Raw genomic sequence first — 21,892 nt, 5'->3', positions numbered from 1 at the left:
AGAGGAGTTTCACCTGCTGATAAACAAGATGCAGAATTATTACTTTGGTTTAAAGTTTGGTTACAGTATGTCAGTCATCTAGTAATACTGAAACCACACATTAAAAAGAAGAGACAAAATTTCAATCCATTTGATCCTGAACAGTGACTGGATGCCATTTATCAGAAGCCATTTTAGTATGTTTGAACTTGAATGAAAGACAAATGTTCCAGAGCTTGTGTGTTATGTAATACTTACTCACTTACTTACTTAGTTACTTACTTACTCACTTACTGACTTTCTTACTTACTATGCTACTTTGCGATCCACTTGGAGGACTAGCCTCATGTTATGAGAAGGTCTTAATGTAACACGAAGAGTCATACACAAAATGCTTGGTGTTCAACAGTTCAGTATTAATTATATAAATTGCGCTTTACAAAATCCAGTCTGAAACCTGGCCTGAAACCTCCAGAGCAAGCCTTAAGGCTATGGTGGCCAAGAAAAAGTCCTTGAGCAGAACCCAGCTCATATGAAGGGACCCATCTGCCTAAGGCCAACCATTTTGATTCCAATTCACAAGATCACGATCTGTTTCCCTCCAATATTGACTCATTTAAAGTGGGGTGGGAGACTATCCCAACTGTCATTGGGCGAGAGGTGGGGTACACCCTGGACAGGAGCAAGAACAAACCATTCACCATTCACACTCACATCTAAGAACTGTCTTTGGACAGCGGGAGGAAGCCTGGGTACCCAGAGAAAACCCACGCAAACACAGGGAGAACATGCAAACTCCACACAGAAAGGTTCCAGTCAGATTTGAGCCCAGACCTTCTCGCTGTGTGGGATAAGGGCTAACCACCACAGCACTGTGCTGTCCCATTTAGAGATATTTCGGTTTCAAAACTATTTTTCTTCATTATAAAATAAATTTCTACCAAACTATTGTTGTCACTGGTTCCAGAGATTTGAGCTTTACAGACTTTAGAACTTGTTATCTGTTGGTGTACAGAAGCATGTGAGGCTAGCAGTTTAGCAAGCTAACAAGAGGCTAACTTAATGTAGGATAAGACCACTCTGTAATACTGCATCAGAGTTAAACATCAGCCAGTATCACCAGCTTTACAGTTACTAAATTACTCCTCATCCTCAAAGATGTGTAGTTTGCAATATTAAAGGTGAAATATTGTTTTGAAAGCGCAATTAATAAAGCATAAATATTACCAACACAATATCTCAGATGTTTGTCCAAGTATATTGTCTGTAACCTTAGTGAACAGCATCAGTCAGGCGGCATTATAAGAAGCTGTCTGATCACTCATTATACAGTACAGTCATGCTGAAGAACATAGTTAAAGTATAAAACTATGCTTTTCTTCCATGCACTCTACACGAGCTGGATGAGCTGGCAAGGACTTTTTGCCTTTGTGACCAAGTGCCCTTTAAGATCCTCTAGTGCTCTTTTATTCTCTGAATTGTCAATCAATTTGTGATCCTTTGAAGCCTCTAAGCCTTGCAAACTTTCTTAAGTGGTGTGAGAAACGGAGGTGTAGGAACAGTAACTAATAAAGATGGAGGATTTTAGTCTCAGCACATCTCAACACATCTTTCTCTCTTTCTGCCTGTTTCTGTGTGTGTGTTCACATGTGTGTGTGCCAGATCTGCCAATGTGCACACCAGGATGTTAGCAACCATGCTTTTACTCTACTGTGTTTGATCAGGCTTGTGAGACTATATATATATATATATATAGATGTATCCTTTTTCCTTTCCGTCACCCACATATATGCTTATTAATTAGTTCAGCTCAAGTCAGTGAGGACTTACCCACTCTATATAATATATCATGATTTTTACATACAAAACAAAGAACACACAGGTACATAACTCAAAACCAAATCACCCCAATAACAGCCAAGATCTCAAACTTTCACATCAGGGATGTGCCAAAATTTCCAAATCGACTGTCTTTTTAGTTCTTTCTCATCCTTTTCCATCATTTGTTTTCTCCTCTGTGTCAGCTCAAGCCCGTACCTTATATTGCAGCCAATTTCCTATATTTGACAGTTGCTGCTTATATTCTGCCCCTCCCAGTGGGACACTGAATAGTATCCTCTGCCATGTGAGACACATTGCAGCACAGTGCGAAGGAGCTTCGCCTCCATCAAGGACATGCCGGCTCTTCCTGGCAAAATTAAATGCACAGAGCTGTAAATAGATTCTAGGTCACACCAGGGTCAGAGGTAAACTTATTCCGTCATTCATTCATTCATTCATTCTCAGAAGGCATGTGCTGCAATCATGGGATTGAGACATCATGTTTCACTCCAGTGTCATACGACACAGTAAAAGTTCGCCTCACCAAAGTACTTTTCAGTCGATAGAGTAGCTGTAATATTTGTTACTAGATGCAGTTTTTCTCATTGAAGTGCTTTTACTGTAGTTGCACGGATCCATCCATCTTTTGTTTCCATTGTTTGTGCCGAATTTACTGTCACTAGCACGGGAGGATATTCCTTTTAGTCCTACCTACAAATTGGCTAAGTTACATTTCCAATCAGAAAAAAAGCCACCAGGGATATTCAAGAATGTCGTAAGAAATTAGGCTTCTTTACAGTTACTCACAGAGATGTAGTACTGCCCTCACTGCTCTTGTTTTACTGCTACCGTACATGATGTACACGATGTGCTGATGTGATGAACTACTGTGCGACTATACCCAAAATATTAAGTATGCATTATTTTGCTTTCCCAGTCATGCACTCTGCAGGTGCTTTTTGTTGCTAAGGAAATCGCTGTGGCTTGGCACTTAAGATATGAAAATATGCAGCACTGAGATGGAACACTGATTCTGAGAGACAAACAAAATTTGTGTTAGTAAAGACAAAATTGGCTGATGCATGTAGGGGAAGAAGTTGGCAAGGAAGTGGACAAAGAGAAAGACAGGCAGACAGACAAGGAATGGACATAAAGAGTGAAGGAGAGCTGAAGGAGAGACGAGTAACAAAAGAAAGTGAGACACAAGGGATTTGAGTTCAAGCTGCCTTTATGTACTGTTTTATAGTAGTCCCTGTCTCCTTGCCATTTACTTTGTATTTATCACACTCTCTCTTTCTACACGCACACAAATGTACATGCACATACACATCTTCTGTTCAATCTAATACAGATTAGACATTTAATTTTAATTTAACACATTTAATTCAGTTTCATTTACGGCGAATATGCACACACGCAAACTATATGAACAGGAATGTGCACACGTTCACGGGCAATGCAGTTCAAATCAACTCAGTGTATTGTCAGTCTTGCCTGTCTTTGTTTAAAGATATGGGGGTGTCGACCGGGTACGGTGGGTGGGGGTGCCGTTATAAACAGCAACGCACACATGCACATGCACACATCATGAGCCCCCCGCGAGTCCATACAGAACCCCTAAAAGCCAGCCATGTTGTCTTTGATGGCGACTAATTGGCTTCCCACATCACACACGAAGATAACAAGAGTTCACTGTATGTCCATATATCCCCTGACAGCTGAGGCTCAGAAACAAAACTGCTATTAAAACTCAAATTTAAAGCCCTAATTTCTCCAACTCTGCTTTTCCAAGATTCAAAATGCCCCAGAGCCAAACTGCGGTCTTCAAATATTAATAACTACATTAAATACAGGGCATGCATTAATCTCTGCGTTGGGGGAAAGAAAGAAAACAGAACACTGAAAGGGAATTATTTTGCCAAGAATCCTTTAATGTTTGACGCTTCAACAGATACTGTGCTGTAATGCAACACAAACATTTAAGCACTTAATGCAGAGGTATTGATATTGGTTTTTATCCACCTCTGGGCAAATAAGCCACAAAAATCGCACAGTTGGTGCTTCACTTCTTTATATAATTACGCTTAAGCATGTTCCACAATGGAAATGGATGCAAGTGCAGCTTTAACATGCCATATAACCTCTCTTTCTCTTTTTTTTTTGTCTCTCACGCTGTCCTCCCTCTTTTCTTTGTCAGCTTCGCAACACAGGCTCACAAAGCTCATTTGCAATCGCCCTTTCACAAGGCACCATGCACTACTCTGGACTGGTGCATTTGTGTGTGTGTGTGTGTGTGTGTGTGAAAGAGAGAGAAAGGGGGGAGGGGTGACAGAGGAGAATCTTAACCTCCTCATTCGATTTCCATCTCTCTTTTTTCACCGCCGCTCCATCTTTCTCTCTCACGCTCAGCCTCTTTGCCTTTCTGTTCTCCTTTCATCCTCACCTCGACCAGAGACAGTGGTATCTGTTATTTCATATGAATGATTGGTGTGTGTGTGTGTGTGTGTGTGTGTGTGTGTGTGTGTGTGTGTGTGTGTGTGTATGTGTGTGTGTGTGTGCGTGTGTGTGTGTGTGTGCCGGAGGCAAATTGACTGTAGCATTCCATCAGCAGTCAATCTTCAGTGATGGTCTAGTTGGGTCTGACACTGCCACCTCCCATTTAACTCCTGTAACTGGCTCTTTGTCTCATCTCCTCTCCTCTCCTGTCCTGTCCTCCTAAAAACCTGACCTTCTACGTGTGATCATTACCCTCTTTTTTTTTTTTTTTTTTTTACCGCTGCCATCAGTGACATACCATAAACTTGGAATTTATTATTTGATTTGTTTCAACCTCAGAATAACATCTTTTCCTGCAATATGAATTAAGTTCTTTTGGGAGCTAATTTTTCAGCCCTCCCCTTCACTCAAAACACACGTAAAGCAACTCTAGGCCCTTGCACTCCCCTTTACCTTTAGGGATAATGTTCTGAGAACAAAGAGTAGGATATAAAAGATGACCCATAAGAACAAGAGGTTACAAGGGTGTACGGCAAGAAATGAGTAAATGGACGGCCGCATAAAAGAAGAGCTTGGGGTGAGCAGGGGGCGGACAGAGGGTGTGATAGAGCAACTAGAGAGGTTGTGGAAAAAGTGAAAGAGATAGTGACAGAGTGAGGATGAGAATTACTTTCAGTGAGCAGAGCTAGCATGAGCTAGGTAGACCTATGTCTAGGTCTAAACCAATGTCTACCAACCACTGTCTGGAATCTGAGTTGGCAATAATGCGATATCGCTATGTCTAAATACATGTAGCCTCTGAAAACTCAGCTACCATACATTTGAAGATTTCCTTTCTCTGGTTGCCTAGACGTCTCTGACAGTGTCTGCTCTCCGGAGACCACAGAGCAGTCTCATATTTGATTATCAGGACACTGATTCATGATGGGACACATTAAGCGGCAGCACCAACATCAAAGACTTCCTGGAATCTGATTGATTAGTTTGGAAGAGGTTGGGCTTTATATTCCTAAAGACTGATAGCAAATTCAAGGAAAAACCTTTAAGTTGTGACAGATGATGTGATAATACGATTTAGATCTGTGCAAAGGTTTTGAAGATTTTGTGTCAGTTTGTTGTCATCCTCCATCTCCAAATGAGAAAATAGCTTGGAGAACATTACTGGTACATGTTACAAAGATGTTCCCTCATTTTCTTTATTAAACATCTTAATGTGTGTGCCCTTGTAGACCATTAAACTAGCACATTTGTCCTAGTAGACATTTTTTCTCAGCCCTATTATATTACTAATCATCCAAAACATCAAAATGCCCAGACTGAACAGAAAGTTTGACTGAGATGGACTGGTCCATTCACAGTTTGACCTGATAAATGTTTTAACAGTTAGGGCAACAATTGGCAAAAGCTCTGTGAACTGAAAGATGTGTTCATTAGGGCTCTTTAGTATTATTCACAAGACTTCAACAAACAAAGGACGTCAAGTGAGCCACCTATGTCAAAGGGTGAAGTTCACCTTGTCCTTAAGTGTTATTGTGCTGAGTGTCTTAGGTCAAGCCTTCTTCTCCAGCATCCTTTCTATGTCCTGAGTAAGGCTTGAACTTTGCCCTTTCGCTGGGAAGATAGATCAATACACATTAGACAATTAACCTGAATCAGTCAAAACCAAACTCCATGTGCAAGGGAAAGGACATGTAATTCCAGAAGTGGATGGATGGTAGTTGATAGCCCCCAAATGAAGAAAAGCAAATGGCGGCTCAGACACTCCAGAGATTGAGTACAGGCAATCAATCTATCTATCCAATCCAACTGATTGATAACGCCGACCTGTAACTGACTGCGTGTTGCCATGAGAATAAGGTTTCCCTGGCAACTACTCCTGCAAATATCCGGCCTTGCTCCTGTCTGCACTCTCCCCTGATGTGATTCGATGATGCAAGGGCAGCAGAAGTAGTGTTAATAGTTACACCAGTCAGCGGCTAGAGCTGTGTGAGACGCACAATGAATGAGATAAGAGAAGATCAACAAGAGAAGCACTTTCTTTTTGTATTATTTTTAACAGCGACCACAGTGAACTGAAGCTAGAACTTCTAACCACTGTGCTCAAATGGTATTAGACCACCATGAGAAGCTATTTGTAGGATAATAATGAAGTAAATGATGGCTTTTAGTGTGTTTGCTCACAGTAACGAAACAAATGATTACTCAGGCTTGCAGCCTCCATGTGTGCTGTGCAGCATATTATTTTAGCAGGTTTCAGTTAACCATATCAGTTTTTTGTTGTTGTTTTTGTTTTTTTGTTTTTTTACCACAAAAAGGTCAAATTGCTGTTTTGCTATCTCTCAGCACTGTTCAGCCACAGACGGAAGCAGTTTGTTTGGTGCTTCTGTTCGCTACCTGCAAAGCAGCATGGCAGACACAGTGTTTAATGCTACTTAATGTTTAGCAGCTTAAGAGACTGATATTTTTCTCAAGGGGACTAGAACAGATCTGGAAGAGCGTTTGTTGGACCTACATTCTCGTCCATGTCTGCCTTATCAGCTTAAGTGATAGACTAGTGCTTTCACTTCTTGTTTCTACTGTCTCCAAAAATCTATTAGGCTATTCAAGGTTTTAAACACAGGCCTATGTGCATCAAGTTTCACTGCAATGCTATCCGAATAAAATCACATCCTGTGTGTTCTTGAAATCTTTCTGCACACTGTCCTGAGCACGGTGTCGAACTGTATGCTAATTTCTCTCTCTCTCTCTCTGTGCATCTGTCTTCGTCAGGTGGTGGGTGCTGATGCTGTAACCACTGTGTGGAGCTGACAAGCCCTGGTTGATGCAGTGAAGTGTTCCAGTGGGATAAACACAAGCGAAGGTAGGAATGAAACACAAGGAGGGGAAAAATTCAGATGAAAAATGTGACAAATAAGGACAGGGCAGAGAGGGGCCATGTGGGAGAGTTAGATGTACAGTTTTGGAGTAAGGAAACTGTGATTGACAGAAGGAAAGACGAGAGCTGAGAGAGAGTGCACTTGCAGCATCTGTTGTATACAGTACAGCTGCTGAATGGGTTTGATTCACAGGCAACTGAATCCCCAGTCAGTAACAGAAAAGACTGAGGCATAGAGCATGAAACACTGAGAGGAAAGGGAGCTGGAATAGTGTTATTGGCAACTTAATAGAGTTTGGACTTGGCAGAGACAAGCCACGCTGTTTCTGTGCTCAGTTAAATCCACACTGATCAAGCTCCTGGGCTGTAACAGGAGGAATCTTTCAGCGAGAGCTGAAAGGATGGCCGGGAGGATTAGCTCCACTCCTTGGCCCCCGGTCTGGACCAGGTTTGCTTTTCAGGCCCATGTGGGAGCCGAGCTGTGTCTTTAGTAAAGCTCGAGGAGACCTTCAGTTTGGTCTCTCTTGCTGGACTACAGATGAGAGCTGTGTGCGCTGTGCAGTTGCATAAGAGAGCCACTTTGCTCCACTTTCACGCTGGCTGACTAAAAACATTATGTGTGTTTGCTCCAAAGAGAAACTGCAACCAGTGGCCGCCAAACACACTTCCTAATTCACAGTAGCGCTGTGAATGTGCTGATGCTGAATCAGTGCCTGTGCAATGCTTCCAGTGGCTTTCATGTATCATAGACCATGTATGGCAGCCTACAAGCTCAATAGCAAGCATGTGTTTGAGGTGCCCCATCTCGATGGCCATTCTGCCTCTTAGATTTATTTGCACCTAAGGGCCACCAGTGAGACTGAATAGTACTATGACGGAGATGTGCTGTGACAAGACAAAGCCAAAGGAGTTAAGGGAGTGCTGGTGAGTGGAAACAGAGAAGTGAGGCAGAAAGGAGAGCTGAAGGGGATATTTTTGAGGAACCCATTCTGACGTCAGGAACAAAAAGGGAGAAGGAGTTTTCTCTGAGTGTGCACGAGGTAAAATGATTCAGAGGCATATCAGGACAATACACCGGCAGGGAACGGGAGAGAAATGTAAATAACATGAACATATCTTGTGCTCTGTATACCAATCACCCAGTGAGTGTCACCCTCTGCAAACACAGACCGAAAAGAACAACGCAATATCAAAGAGCAGCATGTAGCACACAGAGCAAGCCACAGGTCTTTAAATAGATGGCTGAAAAAGAGAAGTGTGAAGTGGACAGACATATAGAAAGACAGAGCGAGAAAGAGCGAGAGCAGAAGTTTTCATTAGTCTCTAAGAAAAGCAGAGAGTGGTAACCAGCGCTGCCGTGGGACTCCAGTCGTCTCTCTGAGCCAGGCTAACCTGGGATTTACTGGCAGCCACCATTTCAGAAGGCAGAGAGGACGAAGACAAGAGGAAGAGAGCACGGCGAGCAGAAACTGATAAAGGAAAAAGGAAGAGGAGAAGCACTCATAGAAAAAGAGGGTAAGAGAGAGAGACAGAGAGAGAGGTGTGAGATTCTTAATTTCCTGCTTTTAAAGCACGTCTTTACAGTTATTTTAAAGACAAGTGATAGGAACTGATGCATCAGATCATTGTTGTAAGCAGCTGACCTAGTGTGTGAGCAAGCTGGAGGGAGGCGTTTTTATCACACCATCTTCAGCTGAGACGAGCAGACAATATCACCAGGCCAACAGTATCCTGGCAACCATCAGCCGAGCTCTGCTCTCGGGATGGACCACACGCTGCTTCAGAGTCCCGTGTATGTGTGTTAAGATTTGCGTGTTTGCCTGGTGTGAGGCTACCTCTAACACACACAAACAGCCGACTATATCAAAATCTTTCAGCGCTTCATAAAAGACTGTGATCCCGTTGTTGGCACTATTGCAGTCACCTTGTCCAGCCAAAGATGAGCATCTGCAATTCATGAATTCACAGTCGGTTCACAGTGTGGGAGCAGGTGGCAGAGAAGTCAGGTGGAGACAGGATGCATTTTACACAATGGGACTGATGCTCATAGGTTACAGCAGTGACTCAGCATACAGCTCTGTTTTTCGGCGTCCCATCAGATTTAGCAGGAGACAGATGAGACGGATAATACAGCAGTCATCATCTGAAACTTCAGAGAGCGTCAGCCGTCTCAGCAGCTGGACACTGTAACTTCATCCCTCCTCTGCCTGGGCCTCAGTGCTGCATTGCAACACCAGTTCCTGCTGAGTAACAGTAAAATAAAGAGCATGCCTCTTTTTTTGTGCAGCATGGTGGCATCTCATAAACATGCTAATGCTGACCATAAATCATACGTGCAGGGGGAAATGGATAGCCCTCTGCTGTGTGCTAACAATGCACAGAAACACACAGGGTAGGACAGAGGAAGTAAAACTCTCCAGCTTCTTGCATTCTGCTACCGAAGTCACTCAGTGATCAAGAAGTGAGAAGACCATTAAAGCTTTCATAATCACACTGCTGAGAGTCATTTTTGAAAATTGGATTCCACTTGTTTTTTCATGTATGTGTTTAGTGCAGTGTACGCATGTCAGTCCACCTGCAGGTTGCTCAGTTAACATCTGTTTTCCTGAAATTTCCTGCGTAGGCAGCTCTGAGACTCTGAAAAATAATCTGATTCCACACTGTATGACAGCGTCACATATTCATTACCAGCTTGTTTCTCTTTAGTGAAGCTGCATGATGACTCAAGCAAAAGGAGGAATTCTAGAATTTCATATAAAATTATAGCATATTAAGTGTCATGGGAAACTTTCAGATTCATTACAATTGTAGATAAGGTTCTGTGGGTTTCAGCTATGTGTGGCCAGCTACTGATAGTGGGTACTGATACTACCGAGTTCTGTTTTGAGTATAGATGCTAGTGTTATTACTGGAGGCAAAAAATAAATAAATAAATAAATGAAATAGATCCAAAAATAGAGAGAAAGAATATCCCGAGGACAGACTTGTGTGAGAATTTACACACAGGGACACAAATATGATTTGATATATTTAAAGATGATGAGTATGATATGAAATAATTAGAAAAGAGAAAAAGTGACTGCTCATTTAACAGTAATGAAAAAAAGGGTAGTCCATTAATTATGCATCCACCTCATAAATTGCAACACATAACTGTTGGTGGTTGTGTTCTCGTTACTTTATCGAAAACCAAATTTTATGGTTTGGCTCATCTCTTGACGGACAATTGACTCATTTGGCTGTACTGATAAATCTGCTTGACCAGTGTTGTGAAGGCTGAATACAGGGACCACTGTATCAGTCGACACCTGACATATCCTTTTCAATCTGGACACCCAAGCATGCTGGTCCTGCCTGTCTGGCCAACTGTATTATCTAATGAAGCTGGCATATTTGGTTTCATATAGCGCCGGCATCTGGCATTCAGGTAGAAAGCTTAAAGAGCATGTCATAAAGTATCTATAGACTGCTGTACATACAGAGCATTAGAGGTGGAGTGGCCCGAACATGGCAGGCTTTTATTAGGTTACTATAGTAATGTAAATGGATTAAAACCACTGCTCAGCTCTAGTGACTCCCAATGAGTGAGCTAAATGATTCACTACTGGATTTAGGGGCTCCTGTAATTGAATACAGCATACGCTGCGTATTGGACACAAACTGTGATCAGTGTCATTTATGACTGGGATGTCTGACTCCGTTCTGGACATACTGCTTAGACAGAAGGATGGAAGAGCAAGGGAAGAGGGGATAATTAGAGAAGTGCAGAAGGGTGAAAACTAAAACAGTCACATCCTGCTGTGTTGTCGAAGTGCCTGCTGTGTGTTTTTATGCAGGTTGCCAGGTTCTGCATACTGTATGCATTTTGTTGTTTCCTCCTGTCCAGGTCGCCAGCCATGGGGAACCTCATTAAGGTCCTTGGCAAGGATTTAGAGAACTGTCCACATTTTTTCCTGGACTTTGAAAGTAAGTGAGCACCAGGGTGTGTGTGCATGTGTCTGTGTGCTTAAACCGTGAGTGCACGTGTGCGGAGCAGAGGCATGCAGCTTGGGGTCGGTGGGCGGGGTCAAGGGGGAGGTGGTGTTTGGATGATGAGTTGTTGATGGTGTGATGGAGCGTTGTTGAGGGTGTGGTTTGTCATTATCAGACGCTCTTCAGTCCCACTCTCCAAGTAACAATGGTATATAGTTAGTAATAACACATTTGCTGTTCCAGTTTCCATTTAGAAGCCTAACACAGAGTCCTTATATAGGGTATTAACACCTGGCCTGGGATGGGGGATTTATATTAAGTGTGGACTGTGTTGTGTTGTTTTATTTTTAGGTTTGTTTTTAGTCTTTCTAAAGGGAAAGAATCTGCAAACATAAGGCATGGTGATTTGTGTTTTTTTCCCGTCAGTTCCTATTGAAACCTGATATATCATGTACACTGACATCAATACCAGACAATTAGGTGCAAGTGAGATGTATACTCTAATGTTACTGGTTATTTGTATTTAGAATCTCATTATTGGCCTTGAAATATCATCACTGCTGCCATCATGTCTGAGAAATCTTTAAATAAAGTGTGAGAGTGGGACTAAAGCAGCTCTGCGTCCATGTTGCCATGCTTCACCCAGGACATACTTCCGCCATGCCATTCCAACAACCTCCTCTCATCCCACACCCCGCCCCCACGGCATCTCCACACACCTTCACCACTCTACACACATGTGGCTCACACACACGCACATATACAAGCACATGCACACAACCCCCGACACCCATCCCTCATCACCCAGACTTCTCCCCTCTCTCTGTTCCAGGGGGCTCATGGGAAACCTCCTGAAAGTGCTGGCTTGCGCCGAACTTGAGCATGGCCCAATAGTTTTCCTTGACTTTGAACGTGAGACCATCCGCTTCTTATTTTTTTGAGTTCTCCCTTTCTCTTCGTTGCCTTTCCTTTTTTTGTCATTCCATCCATCTTAGCTGGCCATTGTATCATCTTTATGTCTTTACTTACCCCCCCTTCAGCTCTCCCCTCCGTCCTCTCTGTTTATCTTTCAAGTTCTGCTCCAGGGACTGGCATTTGAAAGTCATTTGACTTCTTTGTAAAGGGTCTTATTCACACGCGCCACATCTTATTAGACTCAGACAGATACACAATAGCATGGCGACACTGTAGCAAAATGACAACAATGTTGCTTTGATCTGCTAAGCTCCAAAAACTGAGCAGAAAGAAACCTTGAATGCTGGTCCTGTGTGGGTTTCTGTTGCCCAGGGATGACGACGGCTCACAAAAAGTCTGTCGTCATCCCTCCACCTACTCATCTCCTCATTCTTTATTGTGTGAGTTGTTGTATGTCTGACCTATCTGAGTGTATGTGCTTCTCACTCAATGTGTGGAAGAGTGTGAGAATGATAAAGAGAAACTGAAAGTAAGAGTGGCTGCTGAAAAAGACTGGTAAATAAAACCACCTCTATCCTTTCCTTTCCTCATTTTCCCAGTCAGTGGCTTCTGAACTATGCAGTGTGAAATCATCATCCTAACAAGTTTTTACTTTAGATGTCAGCACTCAGTGTTAAAATCTTGATGAAGTTTCTGCAACAAGTAAAACATTTTCCCAGATCGTGTCTGGTAACAGCAGCATGCTGGTACACTCACAGCTCCAATAATAACATGTGGGTTAGCATGTTTGCTACTAGGCCTTCTGCATGACCTTTAAGGACCAAACGTAATATTCGTCCAGTGGCTGGTATAGCAGCAGCACATGTCATCTTGGTATCACAACTACACCAAGGCCACTATCATCCGAGTTGAGATTAGTTTGCATTTAGATACCACAGCCTCTTGTCCCCCTATAAGCCCCTTTACAGCAAACATTACCACTGTACACGTACAACATCCCATGTCGTAACCACAAGCTCATTTAAAGGCAGTGTGGCATCTTAAAGAGTTTTGTCACACTTTTTGAAGCTAACACTAAGAGCTGTTTTGTACATGGTTAACATTTCACCAATGTTTGCCCTTTGGAGGTCTGTTAATGTGTTCAACAAACCCACAAACACTTCATCACTCATCACTCCGGGTTCCTTTTGTGTAGAACCAACTACCTACTTTCACGTATAGGAGCTAATTCTAAGAGCTATGCTCCTCTGCTGTTCCTGTGGTGCAGACAAACCAAAAGGCTGCATTTCTTGTGTGTGTCAAGTGCCTGCAGTCAACCTGCTGATGTGGCTAAAACATTTTAAGTAAACCAAACTATTTAAGGGCTTTCTTCAATCATTAGCCTACAATGTTTTATTTCACTACATTTTTACTTTTGCTGCAAATGTATGCTTAATCATGAACTGGAGATTTTAACACTGACTACGCGACTAAATGTATTTTAAAGATGCAGATATTTTGCACTGTATCCCAACATATTCTGCCCTTCTGCAGCCACTTTCCCCCTGTAACAGCTTGCCTCCTACTCCTCCTCTTCCTTTAGTGGCTGTGTGTTACAGTGGGAGTGGGAGAGCTCACTGCTGGTGAGGGACGTCAGCTGTCAAATAGGAAGAACCCCCCCCCCCCCCACAACCCTCCGTTTATTATGCCTGTGATTCACTTTACTTCAAAAGCTACTGCAATGAGTCAGACTCTGGAATGGCAGCTTTAGACACGTCCCTCCCCCACCCTCACCCACCCGTGTGCCATCTGTGAGCTCTCCCCCTCAGCCTGGAGACACACTCACCTCTGTCACACAGCTCCAAGTCTGGTTTAAGATGCGCCTCGATCTCATGAAATTTGTGGTCACATGCTCATTGTGATACAATTCCTTTTGGATGACAAGATGCAAAACAAATCAAGCAAACGATTTCTCAGCTAATGTTTCCATCACGCATGACATGTGATGCTTGGTATTACCTGTTGTCTGTAAAAAAAAAAACTGGCCACTAAATCAAAGCATAAGATCAAATCATGGACTGACTCACAGCAACCCTGATTCATTTAAACATCTTAAGCACCTTAAAGCTAGCCCGACTCTGTGATAGTCAACATATAAGATGAAGTAAAAATGATCGTTTGTGGTTCTGGACTTTTTGGCTGGATGCAGTTACTTCCTGGAGTGACCACAGTATATTTCTAAGGCACTTAACATTACATAGAACTATGTCCAAATACCTCCAGTATACTATATTTACTGCTGACGATGAAGTGAAATTACTAGAACTGAAATCTCTATTCACTGCTCACTATTGAGTGCCCGTTAAACGGGGAGTTTAGTGAAGGTAAAACCTGCCATGCACTATAAAAACAGACACCCTGTTTTCCCTGCTTTTAGTCTTTATGCTAAGCTAAGCTAAGCTAAGCTAACTGTAGCTTACAAACATAAGAGTGGTGTCAATCTTCCTTGACTTGTTTCTTAAAATGCTAAGAGTTTATGTTGAAGTCATTTTAATTAGTGGCCACAGTCACACAGCCACAGTGTTGTTGTTTACTAGAAGATTGAAGGAGAGCATTAGTGAGGGGTCATGAAAATGGCAGTGCTTGCTGTGTTTATCATGGCAGGTAGCACAGGAAATATTCCCTGATTAATATTTCTCTGCAGGGAGGCAGAGTAGTAGGTGCAAAAGGAATCTACACAGTGCTAATGCACGTAGAAAGCTGTCTGGACACAGTCACACTCTCATTTTGAACACAATGATGACTCAAGAGGACACATTCAAAATTGTGCCCCTCAAACACGTGCAACACGCCACACAGGCCGACAAAGCAGAACTGTGATAGGGAGGTGCCTTGCAGCAAAGCACTGACTTTACACTATGGGTACTGCTCAGTGTGCACATGTGAAACAGAGAAAGACAAAGGCTGAGCATGTGCAGAGGTTATCCTCCCTGCTGCTTTTTGGTTTTAACATTTATCACAATTAAATCTCAAGAGCAAAAAAAAAAAGTCTCTACTCATTCACACAAGTGGAAGTGAAAACATAAAATGAGAAAAAGATGGATGAGACTATTAAATGAATCTGATTTGGCAATTACATTTATCCAGGTCCATGTAAATCTCTTTTGAATGGACAGCAGAGGCCATTACAGTTTGGGAGTCAGGCACAAGTGGTGCAATCCAGGAACTTTTACTGCATCTGAAAACCATCAACATTTAAACTAGTGGTTATAACTTCCATATTACTCACTGAAGTGAAACTCGTTCGTCATCTTCAGGTCTTTATTTGGTGACCACACTGTAATCAGATCTCGCTGTGTGACAGAGGATGCCTTACAAGTTTCTAGCGATAACTCTGTGCTAATGGCCAGATTTTGACCTTTGATATTTATGGTTGCAGTGATTATTTGAGGTTATGATCTGCAGGCATGCAGTAGTTGATCTCAGGTTTTTATCTAGCCTCCTGGGATGCCATCATTTTAGCTTTTCCTTCCTGACTAACCTCCCTCTCTCCTCAAACCTTCTCTCCGTGTTCCCCTAAACATGTCCACCTCGTTCCCGCTCCTTACATCACACTCTCACTTCCCCCTCCCTCTCTTTCTCTTTACTTCCCTTCCTTCCTCCGTCCCCTCACAGATGCCCAGCCGACGGAGGCAGAAACAGCCGTGTGGAACCAGGTCAGCGCCGTGCTGGAGGAGGCTCATGGGATCCTTGCCGAGCTGCAGTCCTATAACGGCGCGGGCCAGGAGATACGAGAAGTGAGCACCAAGCACCTGACGAGTGCTCAGCATCAATAAACTGGCAGGCTGCGGCGCAGGGAAAAAATAACACTCATGTGTAATTCACATGGTCTGCTACAGTGAAATTTTGTAGAGTATGCCATGCAGTGTGCACTAAAAATAGGTGGATAGAGAAATGTGTGAAAGTAATTTCCCAAGAAACACAGTTTTTTTTTTTTTTGGCAATGTTATTGCAGAGGCGTAAATATCATCCATTAGATGAACACCATCTGCAGTGCACTGCATTCAGATTGAGCTTTTTTGACTCTTTACTGCAGACCAGTTCTTTCTATAGTATGATAGCTATTAGCTTAACTACATTTGTATGTCGTGAATCATTTCCTCTCCTTGGTTCCTAACACGAGAATTTAGAATCTTGAGATTAGACAAACCACCTATCCATGCAATAACAATATATTTCACCTGACTTGATCCTTCACATGTCATCATATTCAAAGCTCCTGCGTCCAGATTCTAACTGGCAGCTGAGTTTGCCATTACAACATCACAACTGTTCCACTGGAGGAGCAGCTGAGCATGAATATATTTTTAAATCGACATCTTTTATAAGAATGATGTTAATATTGACGATAAAAGTCCCACATCTGTCATCCCTGCCATTTTTTATTTTTTTTTTATTTTTTTTGGAAGACAGATATTTGTGAACTTTAAATGATTTACAGTTTAAGCAGGAACAAACTGGTATGGGGGACTGCCACTTTGGGGAAGTAGGAAAGTACTGAGAACACAGCTAAGGCATTTTTTTGTTTTATGATTGTCAATCTCAGTCTGTTGACAGTAAGAAAAATAATCTTCCATTTGTGTTAGCTGACAGAGATGAATTACATTTTGGTGGTAAGTTTGAATCACATTAAAGTGTGAAATCGATGTATCATGGAGGTAATACCAAAGTCAAAAGTAAAAAATGTTTAATAAAGTCAAATATTGCTTAAGGAAGCAAGAGTAGAATAGATTGGACACTTTTGAAAAACAAGAGAGTTTAAGTTTTTAAAATACTTCTTCCTCTGTTACCTGACCTGCAGGCCATCCAGAACCCAGGCGACCTTGCTCTCCAGGAGAAGGCCTGGAATGCAGTCTGCCCCCTGGTGGCCAAGCTGAAGAGGTTCTATGAGTTCTCCCTGCGACTTGGTAAGCATGACCATTACACAAGCTCTGTGAAAAAGCTTACCTGAATTTGAAGTACCACACTCTCTCATGGCCATGCTGGAGGTAAAAGCTTAGGTTATTGCAGGGAGTATTGTAAGAGTATAGAGTCAGAGGATGGCAGGCAGTTAAATGTAGAATAGGAGGTGAACGCAGGAATTGAGGGTGCGCACAGGAAAAGGAGCATCCCTCACATTCATGTCGCATTAACAGGATGTGAGCTTTTCTTGCAAACTGACAAACCTGAAACATCTTTCTCTGCTCTTCGTTCATGATAGAAATATGTGTGAAATTACTGTTTTGTTTTAATATGAAGCATATGCAGCGCTTGCAGTGCATAAAGCTGTGTGTTTTAGCTGTTGTGTTTGCGGCTTTGACAGCTATGGGGTGTGAGACACATACTGCATGTGGTGGTTTGTGTGTTTAAAGTGACAATGTAGCCAAAGCACTGGGGACTCACTGTATATTATGTTTGTTATTACATTAGAGGAAGCTCAATGTGAAGGTGATAAAAAAAAGAAAAAAAGAATCTCCACTTCTCCTTAAGTAGAATGTCGGCCTGACAGCATTCTTTAACATGCACACACATTATGATGTCCTCTCAGCCATCTCTGCAGCATCCTGACCTAGCAGCCAGGCAGCCGTTGCTATGGAAACAGTGGTACATGGCCGTCCAGTGCTGAGAGAGACAGAGGGAGTAGAGAGAGAGAAGTATGAACAGAGAAATAGAGTTCAGCTGCCGCCTCTGCGCTGCCTTCCAATAATACTTCGATCTCAGGGACATTGTGTTCTCAGCTTACCATACAACGAGGGCTGACTAATAATTGATGATAATGGATCAGCACTAATGTATCTACGAGATACAGTCAAACAGACAGTTCTTTACTTCCACCCTGGTGGAGAAAAGGGGATGAAATCCTAACTCAGAGAATCTACACCATCTCCCCTCCTTTCCAAGCCTTGCACCATCTTTGATTTATTTGCTTATTTGATCAAGGGAAGTGAAGAGCTCTCGTGTCTGGTAAACAAGCTACTGCAGTGTCTCTCTACCCAATGTGTCTCTATAAAGCATGGAGAGTCAGCGCAGAGGATAGGGACCCTGTGCTCTGTGCTAACAGCAGGAGGGAGACTGGGGTTTGTGCTCAGGCCCTTTAGATGAAACACTTCAGTGCTGTATTTTTAGAAGGCCCTTATGCATTTTTAATGCAGAGGAAGGGATGGGGCCCCAGGAGGCTTTGCTTCTGAGGCATCATTACTACACTCGAGCCTCAGAGGTCCAGCTCTGGTGTCTGATTTGTTACAGGCCACAGAAGGCTTAGTTCAATATGTGACACAGGGGATGGTCACTGGTACAGTGGCCACATACACATGGATGCTATTTTGTCTCTGTGGAGCACCACTTAGAGACAATATCCATTTAGTGTTTGTTGTAAGAGTGAAATTTATTGTTAATGCCTGCGTTCATAGGGGCAAATCCTACTGATCTGCAGAAGCTTAGTTTAAATCAAATTACTAAGAATAATAGTCTACACCCTGCTAGTAAATCTGAATGTCCTTAATACCATTGACCACACTACACATAGCCTACTCGTATTCAATAATTAAATGTATTTATTGATGAATTTATCAGTTAACAGCCACAAGGACGAAGCTCATTAACAGGCAACGTTCACACTGCTGGAGTAATGTGGTCTGAGACCTCGGTTCTAAATGTATCCTAATCATACTGCTTTTGTTCACACCTACACTTTGACCTGCCCACTGGTTTTTGGATCACTCAGGAAACATGTGATTGTTTGGTGTGAGACAGGGCCGTGGACAGAACTTTTAACGAGCTCATCTTGTCAGACTATTTAATAAATTATTGAATAGTTACAGGGGAACAGACATGTTCGCTCATACTGGGTGGGCTTTAAAAATTCTGATTATCTTAACTAAATGCAGGGTCTAGCAGGCATCCTGTGATATCCAGCATAGAGTTGACAATACTTGAAATCCTGCTGCATCTTATTTTTTAGCTGTTGACATGAAAATGTCTTCAGGCTGTACAGTGTGACATGCAATTTCCTGCTTGAGTAGAGGATTTTCTGACACTGAAGTGTGCACATACTTGCAGAGAATGCCTTGCGCAGCCTGCTGGAGGCGCTGACGAGCCCACCGTACGCTCCCATGCAGCACCTGGAGAGAGAGCAGGCCCTGGCTAAACAGTTTGCTGAGATCCTCCACTTTACACTCAGCTTTGATGAACTGAAGGTGAAAATATTCATTCTTGCTGGACTGTACTGTGCTGAGGAAACAGTACATTAATTAAAAAACCCATTTTGAAACCACATTACGTTTTCTCTCACCATGCAGATGACAAATCCAGCCATTCAGAATGACTTCAGCTACTACAGGAGGACCATCAGCAGGAACAGGCTGAACAACCAGCAGGTGAGGCCTTGGAGATCATTTGTTTCCTCTTCAGTCATTAATGCTTTCCCTTTCTCCCGAACAACACAGAGAGATGTGCAATCAATGTTTCATTTGACATTCAAGTTGCACTAATTAGAACCAGGATTGGCTTCATCATTATGCTCTTATTGCACCTGCTGCATGACATGATTATTGGACGAGTACAACTGATTATATTTTTTCTGAATATGATATCTGTTTTGCTTTGGGACGCAGCTGGAGGCTGAGAACGAGGTTAACAATGAGATGGCCAATCGGATGTCTCTTTTCTACGCTGAGGCGACGCCGATGCTGAAGACTCTGAGTAACGCCACCACCAAGTTTGTTTCAGAGGTACGTTCCACATACGTCTAGTGTCAGATCTCAAGCTTTATGTTTGTTACTGAGTTCAAGCCAAGATTGACCTTAACTGTGACCGAGTGACTTACAGTTGATTTAGAAAGTACCTAAACTGATTAGGGGCACAATTCAAGGTAGTTTTCCCTCTTCGACGATGAGCTAGTGAACTCTCAAAAATACACCTTAGTTTCAACAATGGGTCAAACTTAAAGGCAGGCTGAGGCTGATCAAAGGAAGCCATTGTTGTTGGAATGACCTGCAGGCTAGTGTCTCTTACCCCTTTAGCTAGTTTTAAACTGATATTAAGTTTTAAATTGTAACTCTTCTTGCTGCATTTCATAAACATTTAAGAACATCTTAGTCCCTTTCAGTTAATATGTGCTGCACGGGATTTTGTGTATAGCTTTTTTTTGGACGTGTGGGTGAATCAAAAGTATCAAAATATCAAAAGTAAAATCTTGATGTACTATATGACAACTACTCCGATATACAGTAACACTCACTGGTAGCACACGTTGTAACTTTGGAGGACAGTCTGAGTCTCATATCTGCTCCGATTTCTCTTTTGTCTTCAATCAGAATAAGACCTTGCCCATAGAGGACACCACAGACTGCCTGAGCACCATGGCCTGTGTGTGTCGTGTCATGCTGGAGACTCCGTGAGTACTTTTATCTATCTATCTTCCTTCCTTCCTCCATCCATCCATCTCCCCTTTTTGTTCTCTCTCTGAAGGCCAGAAACCTAAGTTGTCATTAACAGGCCCTTTCAAGTGAACACAAAAGTGGCCTTCTCCATGAGAGAAACTAATTCAATAGACCGTGTCCTTCATGCTAAATTTAAACAGTTCAGTCTCTTTTATTAGATGTGTCTTTGTGCGACTATAACGTCAGTAGCAACTTGACTCCACGTACCATCTTGTACCTTGGTCAGAACTGGGGGAAAAAAACAAAAAAAAATGTTCACAAAGTGTTGTTAAACAATTTTCTTCCATCACTGTCTCCACTCCAGGGAGTACCGCTGTCGGTTCACCAACACAGACACCATGCTGTTTTGCATGAGGGTGATGGTGGGTGTCATCATCCTGTACGACCATGTTCACCCTGTTGGGGCTTTTGCAAAGACCTCCAAAATCGATGTGAGTAAAAATATGTGCTCTTACACAAAAGTTAATGCTGTCAATGCAATTCTAGATATGGCTGATGTTTTATCATAAAACGATCGTCTTCTGCATTAAAGCTAGGAAAGGAAAAGAGCTAGTCAAGGTCAATCTAAGCAATTCTTACAGGAAAGTGCTGAACATACACAAAATACAAAAAATTTAAAATAGCCAAAAAGCTAAATAAAAGCAAAGAACAGTGCTGAACTGCCCTCTTCAGTATTTGATGTCTTTGATAGTAAATCAGTACAGGGTTGTGTGAGAAGGTTTTACATCAGTCGATAAAAACAGCAGTAAAAGCTTCTTTGTACTGTCATTGGTGCTGCTAGTCCACAATATGAATAATCAAAATACTTGGAATCAAACATATATAATCATAAATAGTTACATACAAACCATATGGTGGTCTAACCTAATGGGTCCAGATTCCAAAAGGTTACAAAGAGTCTAAGGGGATCACAGGAACATTAAAGGCTGACCAAGAAGGAGAAGACGAAGAAAACATAATTATTTTCAATTCTCGTCTATGAGATGAATGGACCCACAGTTGTGTCACTCATAGGTTTCCTAATTTTTAAATGTACCACCTAACTCGAAACTACTTCTAAAATGGACAGAGTATTGCATCATTTTACATTAAGCCTCAAGACAGTTTAAACAGAATTCCCCCCCGGGCAGTGCCATGGATGGATGGGATGCAAACTTATTTGAAACAGGCTGTGAACATGCTGCTTATTTCTGGTGTACAGTGGGGATTGACTTTTTGCACTTTTGTATTGGCTTAGTTTTTCAGTCCCACATGCTGAAGATTCTTCAGACATGTAGGTTGCTGGGGAATCAAAAAAGCTTTAAATTCATTTAAAGCTACAGACACTGAAACAGCCCATTTGGGACGGGTCTTAAACAAGCGATATACAGGCGCA

At 42.3% G+C, this 21,892-nt stretch overlaps 1 protein-coding gene across 4 annotated transcripts in view; it reads left to right on the top strand.

The window, feature by feature from the left end:
- Positions 1–21,892, top strand: part of fam49al (family with sequence similarity 49 member A, like) — a 29,487-nt gene that overhangs the window by 5,202 nt on the left and 2,393 nt on the right. Inside the window, exons 2-10 of one of the 4 annotated variants that reach the window (XM_047604956.1) lie at positions 7,066–7,156; positions 11,976–12,055; positions 15,713–15,834; positions 16,899–17,004; positions 19,136–19,272; positions 19,375–19,452; positions 19,690–19,806; positions 20,392–20,471; positions 20,822–20,948. In XM_047604956.1, the coding sequence (XP_047460912.1) occupies positions 11,983–12,055; positions 15,713–15,834; positions 16,899–17,004; positions 19,136–19,272; positions 19,375–19,452; positions 19,690–19,806; positions 20,392–20,471; positions 20,822–20,948 (840 nt within the window). In that variant the 5' untranslated portion in view covers positions 7,066–7,156; positions 11,976–11,982. Of the gene's footprint in view, positions 1–7,065; positions 7,157–8,457; positions 8,687–11,057; positions 11,138–11,975; positions 12,056–15,712; positions 15,835–16,898; positions 17,005–19,135; positions 19,273–19,374; positions 19,453–19,689; positions 19,807–20,391; positions 20,472–20,821; positions 20,949–21,892 lie in introns of those variants that run through there. The other 3 variants (XM_047604959.1, XM_047604958.1, XM_047604957.1) reach the window with 3 other exon arrangements.

This window comes from Mugil cephalus, chromosome 14, assembly GCF_022458985.1.
Source record: "Mugil cephalus isolate CIBA_MC_2020 chromosome 14, CIBA_Mcephalus_1.1, whole genome shotgun sequence".
Lineage (NCBI taxonomy): Eukaryota > Metazoa > Chordata > Actinopteri > Mugiliformes > Mugilidae > Mugil > Mugil cephalus.
Note: the sequence above shows the minus strand (reverse complement) of the source record. Positions and strands in the feature narration are given on the sequence as shown.